We start from the raw sequence: 11,355 nt of genomic DNA on the forward strand, positions 1-11,355 counted from the left end.
ATTATCACTATCACTATCACTATTATTATTATTATTATTATTATTATTATTATTATTATTATTATTAGCTAAGCTACAATCATAGTTTGGAAAGGAGTATGCTATAAGCCCAAAGGCTCCAACAGGGAAAATAGCTCAGTGAGGAAATGGAATAAGAAAATATACTACATGAAAAGTTTAAAAATAATAACAACATTAAAATGAATCTATTATACATAAACTACAAACACTTCAAAATAACAGGAGGAAGAGATATAAGATAGAATAGTGTCCCCGAGTGTACTCTCAAGCAAGAGAACTCTACCCCAAGACAGTAGAAGACCATGCTATTCCATCTGAGGTGGACACATTCTGATTATTAGGAATTCCTGGGCTAAACCCCAGGAGGCTTAATATGAAGGATTATTCTACAAGGATATGTGTCCAGGATTATATATGGCGTATAACCCGTTCTTATATAACGATATATAAAACACGGTTCATAATAAGACAAATCATAATTGATTCTCTACTATATTTGGTTATATGATTCAATCGACCATCTGAAGTGGGATATCTTATAATTTTTTTAACATATCTTAATAAAAATTGTCATAGTCAATGGTAGAATATTGAGTGAAATTACTAAATGTTGGGAAGTTTCAAAATTGATAATTATGTAGTTGTCATTAAGAGAGTTATGGAAGATGATATTTCTTATTGAAAAGACAATGACGTTCCACTATTGGTTGGTTAGTTACGGGAAAAATATTTGGGAGTATGAATATATATATATATATATATATATATATATATATATATATATATATATATATATATATATATATATATACACTGTATATAAAGATTTCGTTGTGCATTGATTTAAAATTATTGGTAGAGAAGTTCTGTTTCCATGGATATTGAAACAAAAATTAAAATGTTTCTCATATTAAGGAATAATAATATATAAACCTAGCCATCCATTGGCTTGATCTTATACAACACTTTTATAAATCCCTCTCTTTTCCTATAACTAGAATATCATACTACATACATCAGCCTTGTCTACCCTAATTAAGTAGTGCTTCTCGTTTTATTATCAATCTATAATGACGTCCTTATTTCTTGTATTTTTTCTTAAAATTTTGTCTTCAATATCTTAAGATGTCTTCTCCATTCTTTCAGTAAGTACACACCTCCTTCTGTTTTGCGTTATCCTTTTTTATTTTTCATTGAGTTCTAGGAACATAGACGAGATTTTCATTTTCAATCTCTCTCTCTCTCTCTCTCTCTCTCTCTCTCTCTCTCTCTCTCTCTCTCTCTCTCTCTCTCTCTCTCTCTCTCTTAGCTTTTTCTAGATTATTTGCTAACTTTCTTTAATTGATTTATCACTATTTAATTTTTCAAATTTAATATCTATATATCAAAAGAAAGTGCTATGTATTAATTATATCAAATTGAATATATAATATAAGCTAGTAAAATGTATATAGTGATAAAACTTTTCAATGGATCTCATAAACTTATAAGAAATGCTAACGTTAAGAGTTCTGCGATGGCTATTGAGAATTCCCTTATTATGATTTCATGCGCAGATGTCTGAAGCAAATGTCAAGACTCAAGAACTGCAACTGATATCCAATTCATTTCATTCTTCCAGTCATTCAAGACAGAGGAACGACTGGTAATGTTTAAATGCCAAATGAACTGGTGTTTGAGGTTTGAAATTTTGTGATTCATTTAGTTTTTCAGAATGATCCGTCGAGATTAGATAACCTTGACGAGAAAATTCTATTAATCAAGGCTTCGAATAGTCAATGGACTGTCAGGAAGTGGATTCAGAATGGAACAAGTGCAATATATATATATATATATATATATATATATATATATATATATATATATATATATATATATACGTATATAATGTATATATACATATGTAGATATATATATATATATATATATATATATATATATATATATATATATATATATATATATATATATATATATATATATATATATATATATATATATATATATATATATATATATATATATATACATACATATATATACATACATATATATACATATATATATATATATATATATATATATATATATATATATATATATATATATTGTTATGATTCGTATCTATAATTCACGATTTCATGTAGCACTTTATAGATCATAACAATATTCTTAGAAGTTAGTGCTAGTTTACTAGGTTCAGTTTAAAGTTTATAATTTAAAAGGGAAAATAGATAAAATCACTTTTAATCACTTTTAAATTATAAACTTTAAACTGAACCTAGTAAACTAGCACTAACTTTTAAGAATATTGTTATGATCTATAAAGTGCTACATGAAATCGTGAATTATAGATACGAATCATAACAAATGGTGACCTGGCCAGGATATTCTACACGTCGTGTATGTACAGAAATTTTCCTAATTGCCTCTATTGTCGAACATATGCGTATTTTTTAAATATATTAATCGAGCGAAATTTTGTGAAACTGTGTTTCCATTTTAGTTGACTATTGATGGCTGCTCTGTATTATTGATTTTTTTTTGCGACCAAAAAACTTTAAGTGAAGTGTAGTTTAATAATTAAATTTAGTTTTGAATAGTAGAAATTATTGTAGTTATGGAGCCTTTTGATTTGAGTGCATTTGTTAGTCAACCCTCTATTGGTTATTTGCGTTCGCATACGATACGTAAAGAGGACTGGCTATCTATTGCGCGTGAATATGAATTTGTTCGTGATGTCAAGAAAACATGGCGTAAATCACAAGTCAAGCATTTTGTTATAAGTAAATTGGTTGATAATGATATATTAACTGAAGAAGCGTTTGATCTTTGTGATGAAACAAGTTCAGTGTTAGAGGTAAAGAGGTTAGAGTTGCAGTATGCTGAGAGAGAAAGAGAGAAAGATAGAATAGAGAGGTCAGAACGTGAAGAACGAGACCGGAAAGAGCGGTTAGAACGTGAAGAGCGTGAATATAAGTTTAAGTTAGAACAACTTAAAATTGAACGCGAAACTGGTGGTGTAGCTCGGTTAGAAGATAGTAACACTAATGTAATTAAGTATTCAAAGATGATTCCTTCCTTTGACGAAAACTCGCCTGATGAATTTTTTGCTTTATTTGAAAAGTTGGCAGATAGTTTAGAGTTACCTAAGGTAATATGGCCAATTCTTATTCAACCTGCTTTAAAGGGTAAAGGTCGGTCTGCCTTTTTTGCTTTAACATTAGAAGAAGGTAAAGATTATGATTTTATTAAAGAATCTATCTTGCGTGTGTACGAACTCACCCCGGAATATTACCGCTTAAAGTTCCGTAAATATCGTAAATTTGACAACCAGTCGTATGTTGAATATTCCCATAATATTGTACGTATGCATGATAAGTGGTTAAAGTCTGCTGGTGTTTCGAACATGGATGAATATAGAGAATTAATATTAGTAGAACAATTTATAAGAGGTATACCCATTGATACGCAGAGGTATTTATTTGAGAAAGAAGTAACTACTCTTCAAAGAGCAACTGTACTTGCTGAAAATTTTAGGTTATTAAGACCTCGCTATTCAGGTAACCAATCCAGGAAGACACCAGGTAAGTCACCTCAAAACTCACCACCAACAAGTCCTTATAGATTATCTGTTAAATCTCTTGGCTCTGGTGCTAGTTCAAGTGTAACTTGTTATTCGTGTGGTGAGGTCGGTCATGTGAAAGCTAGATGTCCCAAACATTCTAGGAAGAATGAAAGAAAGAGTAAAGCAGAGGAATCTAATTTCTCTTGTTGCGATATAAATGCTGAGTCAGCTGGTGGTGTTGATGGTTTCAAACCATTCTGCTTTGACGGAGTTTTGGTTACTGGTGATGAACATAGTGAGGGTGTTGTTGTAAAGCTAATGCGGGACACCGGTTCATCACAGAGTTTAGTTGTAAGAGGGGCAGTACCTGGGTTAGAGGACTGTCTTACCAATGATAAAGTAATAGTTAGGAGCATAGGTGGTTTGACTTCTTTGCCTCGGGCTAGAGTGCATTTGGATTGTGGCATATTCAAGGGTAATATCATTGTGGGTATTGTAGAGTCTCTTCCGATTCCTGGCGTAGATGTTCTTGTTGGAAATGATGTTGCAGGTAATCTTGTGGTGCCGGACCCAGTGGTATGTGATAATCCTTTGGAAGTCAGCCCTGTTCAGCAGTTGGAGGATGTGGAACCTGAGTTGTTCCCATCTTGTGTAGTTGAACGCAGCAGAGGCCTGCGTGGTATTGTTTTGACCGAATCGGTACCTAGTATTGATGACCAGTTCAATGCTGTTGGATGTGGTGCTAGGTCTGCAGTTGAGGATGACAAGGTGAGAGATGGAGTACGTTTAGATTTAGGGACAGATTTTGACTACTCTCTCCATAGTTTGTTTAATGAAAGTGTTCAACCTGATATTCCTACTGTGGTTAGGGAGAATAGTTTTGATACTACGAGTAGGAAAGGTTGTAATGGAAAAGTTGGAAATGTATTGACATCATCATGCAATGATGTATATAAAATTAATGTCACAGATTTGAAACATGAACAAATTAACGATGGTTCTTTACAGCCTTTGTTTAAGAATGCATTGACAGAGAAGGAGAGTTTGGCAGAATCTACATGTTACTACTTGAAAGCTGGAGTGCTAATGAGGAAATATAGAGGAAGTACCGCAGCAGCAACTGCCTCTTGGGAAGTTAAACAACAGTTGGTGGTTCCAGCATCTCTGAAAAATCATGTGATGAAGGTGGCCCATGAAGTCTCTACTACTCATCTTGGGATCAAGAAGACAGCATACAGTATATTGCAATATTTTTATTGGCCTAGCTTTTTTCGTGATGTGAAGGTATTCTGCAATTGTTGCGTAACCTGTCAAAAAGTAGGTAAGCCAAACCAAGCACCTAAACCAGTTCCTTTGGTGCCTCAAGTAGTCTGTAATGTTCCTTTTGAAAAAGTTATTATTGACTGCGTTGGACCTCTACCAAAAACAAAAAGACAGCACCAATACATGTTGACTATAATGTGTTCTAGTATTAGATATCCTGATGCTATTCCTCTACGGAATATAACTACTAAGAATCTTATTCCACACCTTATCAAGGTTTTTACTCAATATGGCATACCTAAAGTTGTTCAAACCGACCGTGGTACCAATTTTACATCAAAGCTTTTTCAGGATGTTATGTTGGCTATGGGTGTTCACCATTCAATATCTACAGCTTATCATCCGCAAAGCCAGGGGGCGCTAGAGCGATTTCACCAGACGCTTAAGGAGGCTCTGACTAAATACTGCCATGAACATCAGAAGGAGTGGGATGAGGGACTACCGTTTGTGTTGTTCGCCATAAGAAATACTCAGCAAGATAGTTTGGGATATTCGCCTTCTGAACTACTTCATGGTAGGAGTGTGAGAGGACCCTTAAAGGTTTTATATGATGTCTGGCTGGAAAACGACGAATCAGGTAAAGACTTACACCAATATGCTGTTACTCTTAAAAAGCAATTAGATGAGGCTCGAGTATTTGCACATCAGAATCTGTTTAAAGCACAAAATAGTATGAAGAAAAGGTATGATGTTAAAACTATAATAAGAGAATTTAAACCAGGTGATCAAATTTTAATGCTTAATCCCACTAAGAAGTCTTTAGAATGTCGTTTTGAAGGACCCTATACTGTAGTAGAGAGACGGGGCAATAATGTATATGAAATTGAAACTACTGGTAAGAGGAAAGATAGACATCTTGTTCATGTGAATAGACTTAAGCCTTTTGTGTCAGAGAGGACTAAAGTGAAGTCGACAGTGCTTGCAGCTGTAAACGTTAAGAATGATTCGGTTATTGTTCCAGAGAATGATTTTCAAATAGGTAATGATTCTCACCTCCCCAATTCTGAAATTTTAATTAATATCTCCGCAAAATTAATGCATTTAGGTTCTCGTCAGGCTATGGATGTGGAACGTTTGCTGAAGTCTCTCACAGATCTGTGTGGAGATGTACCAACACAAACGAATCTTTTGGAATATACTATCATTTTGAAAGAGGGAACAAATCCATGCAAGCAAGCACCTTATCGAGTATCCCCATACAAGAGCTATATTGAGAAAAGAAACTCAGTTTCTACTGGATAACGACTTGGCCGAAAGCTGTGACAGTCCTTGGTCTTCACCGTGTTTATTAGTACGAAAACCCGATGGATCGTTTCGACTCTGCACCGATTATAGACAGGTTAATAAACTCACTGTCACAAATGCATACCCACTGCCTAGAGTGGATGATTTGATTGATCAAGTAAGTTCTTCTAAAGTTGTTACACGTATAGGCCTTCTAAAAGGATACTACCAAATTCCTTTATCACCATCTTCAAAACCCATTACTGCATTTGTTACACCCGATGGATTGTTCCAATATAAGGTTTTACCTTTTGGCTTAAAAAATGCAGGACCAGTATTCCAGAGGGCAATGAATGATCTTCTAGAAGGACTTCCAGGAGTTGCAGTTTACTTAAATGATGTTATTATTTTCGCAGAGTCTTGGTCGGACCACATGAAGGGCTTGAAAGAAGTGTTGCTGCGTCTGAGGAAGGCAGGTTTGACAATAAACCTGAAGAAAAGTGACTTTGGACATGCCAAGATACAGTACCTTGGATACGTTGTGGGAAGCAATGAAGTGGCACCAGTAGATGCCAAGGTGAAGGATATCATTGCCATACAGCCTCCCACCTCTAGAAGAGAAGTTCAACGATTCCTGGGAATGGTTGGATACTATCGACGTTTTTGCGAAAATTTCTCAGATGTGGTCGCTCCTCTCACTTCTCTTACAAGCAGTAAAAAGCGATTTAATTGGACTGACGATTGCAAGACTGCCTTTGAACACTCAAAACGCATCCTGGCATCTTGTCCAGTTTTGCAGGCACCAAATTTTAAGAAACCCTTTTCAATTGAGGTTGATGCCAGCGACTTGGGAACGGGAGCTGTACTGCTACAGGAAGGGACAGATGGAATCTTGCATCCAGTAATGTATGCTTCTCAGAAGCTCAAACCTCACCAACGACCCTATGCAACGGTTGAAAAAGAAGCTTTTGGGTTATTGGTTGCATTGGAGAAGTTTGCAGCTTATCTCCATTGTTCTCCATTTACTATCAATGTCTACACGGACCATCAGCCGCTAACGTTTTTACAGAGAATGAGAACGAAAAATCATCGACTCATGAGATGGTGGCTGATGCTACAAGAATATGATCTTCAAATACACCATATAAAAGGAAAAGACAATGTATGTGCAGACATGTTATCACGGAATCCTACATGATAAGGAATATTAAAATAGTCTTTTCAGTCATCATGATGGTGATGACGACTTTTTGTGGGGGGATATGTTATGATTCCCGTTGTATATTTATTAAATATTTTTTTTAGTTTTCTTATCAGTCACTAGATGGAGTGAGTATCCTTAAAAATGTATGGTTGTTTTCAGTCACTCGATGGTGTGACTAATTAGTTGTGATTTAAGTATTGTTTGTTTGTTCCATGGTCCATAGATGACCAAATATTGTTTACTTCGACAATAAAGTTTGCTTTGTCCAGTGTGCTTCCTGGATTGGTGATTAACGGTTCTTGGATTTATTATTTGGATTTAAAAGTGTTTATTTGTATTCGGTAAGATATTATTGTTCATTTTGTTTCGATACACCAGTGGATTTATTTAAGAGAAAGTTATGAATTTATCTATCATTATTTCTTTATATTTCTGTACATAAGTGTAGAATATATATATTGTAATTAAAAGTGGTTAAAAGTGATTTTATCTATTTTCCCTTTTAAATTATAAACTTTAAACTGAACCTAGTAAACTAGCACTAACTTCTAAGAATATTGTTATGATCTATAAAGTGCTACATGAAATCGTGAATTATAGATACGAATCATAACAAAATATATATATATATATATATATATATATATATTTATATATATATATATATATATATATATATATATGTATATATATATGTATATATATATGTATATATATATGTATATATATATGTATATATATATGTATATATATATATGTATATATATATGTATATATATATGTATATATGTATGTATATATGTATGTATATATGTATGTATATATGTATGTATATATGTATATATATATGTATGTATATATGTATGTATATATGTATGTATATATGTATATATATATGTATATATATATATATATATATATATATATATAAAGTGTCTTGCGTCTGTTATGCTTAAGTAAATCTAATAAGAATTTCCAGACCATTCCTATTACATGCGGTGCATTAATATAAGGTACTAATTCGGTTTGGTACTGGATAAGCCTAAAACACATTGAGTCTCAGGATATAGGCTTAAGTTTACATTGACTTTTTTTTTTCCCCGGTTGTATTTGTTTCTCTCCATATACCTTAGCGTCCTACGTGTTTTCCACATTGATGGTATCAATCTCAATTTCAGCAATGTATTCTTTAGTAATTTTGAGACACCAATTAGGATTTAGGAGAACAATAGTAACGTTAAGAATAATAAATAGATTTTACTTTTATTTGGAGTTGCCTTCAATCAGAATAAGTGTAATTATATTAAATTTATTTATTAGAAACAATATGAATTATCGTTTAAACAGTGAAATAACATAAATTTAATAATAAATTAACTATTGGGGCTCGCTTCATACAAGCGGATTTTTCGCCGTACGGAAATATTCTAGCTTGTTAGGATTGTCTTCACACGAGAGGATTTTCTCCGAGTGGCCTCGTAGTTACTCTAAGTCGCTACACTGGAACAATACTGATTAGCATTGCACACGGTTAGTATATGACTACCGCGCGGAGATTTTTCCGAGCGGACACCATCTGAAAGGCCTCATTGATCTTCATTGATTTCTAACCAATGCGCCTAAAAGAACGCAGACGAAAACGTGCGGAGGAAACCGTGCTGATTCAATGCGCTCATGTGAAGCTGTCCTAGTAGCACCTAGGTTTCTTCAATGTTGAATATAAACAATTATGTATAATCCTTACTAGCAGAGATATTTCGAGATATTATTGCTTTTATTTCATTACGCCTACCATATTTTCGCATATTATCCTTTTAGATGACATATATCTACACCATAACTGTGAAATCGGAATAAAAACGATTTGATCTAGACATCAACTTATCTATGACGTGGGTAAATGAAATAAGGAGTGAAAAGTCCGGAGACTTATTTTCAGACAATGAACGGATTATTCTCAATTAGTCGATTAGTTTTAAGATAATCTCCTTAGTATCCATACGCCAGATGATCATTACATGAAAATAAAGTAATATTGATATGTATGAGGTATGCACTATGTTACGTAATTCAGTCGACTATCTTTTATCTATAATACAGAATTACAGATGATAAAAATGGTTATCTAGTGGAAAGTAGCCTTAGAGTCGGTATACCTTTGAGTATCGCCTTAATCAGCAAAGCTGTACTAGTCAGGGACACTCATACTAGAATGGTCTGCTGTGAGCGATCAGACGAAAATCTTCCACCATCACCAATCCTGACCAGCATGGCGATGAAAATAGGCCAAACACCAGACATGAATAAGGACATGTCTAGGGCCTTTGTCCTATGGTGGACTAGAAAAGACTGCATTTGTTGTTGTTGTTGTTGTTGTTGTTATTGCTGTTTGTTCTTCTTCTTTTTCTTCTTCTTTTTCTTCTTCTTCTTCTTCTTAGGTTATTAATCACCAAGGCTTAGCAATACACTGGAAGCAATCAGAGATAAAAGAAATGTTTCTCACCCAAATGTGTCTTGGGTACAGACTTATTTGGAAAGCTGAAATGAGCATACAATTTTACCTCAATATTGCAATTATATATTTATACACTAAAACAATAATAATATCATCCATTATAGACTAACAGTGTTCTATTTAAGTTAAAACGTTTCTGGTTTCATTTTATTATTATACTCTTATTTCTCTAGTCATGACGAGGAAACCCAATGGCAATATCACTTTAATTGTCACCTGTGTCCTTGGATAATTGATTGATTGATTTAAGGTTTTCTAGCCACTTGATATATAAGTTCATATGTCCTTGAATGAACTGGCGAAGATCATAGGGAATGTTTTGTGATAAGAGAGTTAGCGTAAAGGTTTTAGCGCAGTTAAACCAGCTTTGGTGTATGGAGCTGAAACCTGGCCAATAAAGAAGATTCAAGAAAGGAAGTTTGACGTAGCAGAAAGGGCATGTAACATCCCCATTTCTGTCACTTATTATTATTATTTTTATTATTATTATTTTTATTATTATTATTATTATTATTATTATCATACTCGTTATCGTTATTGTTATTTTTATCGTTAAAATCATTATTATTATTATTATTATTATTATTATTATTATCAATTATTATTACTATTATTATTATTATTATTATTATTATTATTATTATTATAAGTGTCGAAAGTCATTCAACAAAGAAGACTACAGTGGTTTGGACATATCATGCGTAGAGAAGACGATCATATGTGCCGAGGCGTCATAGTCGTGGAGGTGAATGGAGGAAGGTGAAGGGGAAAAGCAAAGCTCAGATGGGAAGATGAAGTAGTAAATGGCTTGATGGGAAAAGGATTAGGAGAAAAGGATACCCAAGATAAAATGAGGATGGAGAAGGCCTATTCTATCTGATATCTATAAGAGTAAATGCTGTAAACAAAGAAGATAGTCTCATTGCAAGTAATCACAGTATCCAGATGAATATGTAAGGTAATGGTCATTTTGTTCTTACAGGAACCAAACCTCGCTTCAACTTATATCAATGGATGTGATTTATCATTTTTAGTCTATAGAACTTTAGTCGAAATGAGTTGTCATCCATAACCATTTTTTTCTAGGTATGTAGTATACTTAAAAAGTAATAACTTGGAAAGTGTAGGGATCGATCATATATCCTAAGTAAAGTAATAAAAAAGTAACTTTTCTAACAGATGGCTATTCTTCACGAAGTTAAAAAAATGAAAACTATCATTCATTATTTCAATAACACATGGTTGTTTAATTCTCGTAATTTCGACATTTGAATATAAAATGATATGAAAATTAGTACACAGAATAATTTGAATGATGAAAATTTACTGGTACGAGAAAGAAATATATTGTATCATCTCCCCAAAATAGCTGAAAATATCCTTAGAAATTTTCACATATACAACTTTATTTACCTCTGGAAAAAATAAAACTTATTTCTTCAAAAGATCCATTAATGTTTGCTACTAAAAATGCATTAATTACTGAATTATTGTCATTAT

General features: G+C 33.1%; 1 protein-coding gene across 1 annotated transcript; it reads left to right on the forward strand.

Moving 5' to 3' along the window:
* Window positions 1-3,272: 3,272 nt before the first annotated feature.
* Window positions 3,273-7,324, forward strand: LOC137642285 (uncharacterized). The gene is made up of 2 exons (XM_068374811.1): window positions 3,273-6,314; window positions 6,553-7,324. The coding sequence occupies exon 1, from the start codon at window positions 3,392-3,394 to the stop codon at window positions 6,152-6,154; it is 2,763 nt and encodes a 920-aa protein (XP_068230912.1). The 5' UTR covers window positions 3,273-3,391; the 3' UTR covers window positions 6,155-6,314; window positions 6,553-7,324.
* The last annotated feature ends 4,031 nt before the right edge of the window (window positions 7,325-11,355 follow it).

This window comes from Palaemon carinicauda, chromosome 6 (assembly GCF_036898095.1).
Source record: "Palaemon carinicauda isolate YSFRI2023 chromosome 6, ASM3689809v2, whole genome shotgun sequence".
In the NCBI taxonomy this organism is placed as follows: Eukaryota; Metazoa; Arthropoda; class Malacostraca; order Decapoda; family Palaemonidae; genus Palaemon; species Palaemon carinicauda.

Bases quoted from the DNA above. Each gene is read 5' to 3' on its own strand.
- LOC137642285 (XM_068374811.1), top strand. From the start codon at position 3,392: ATGCATGATAAGTGGTTAAAGTCTGCTGGTGTTTCGAACATGGATGAA.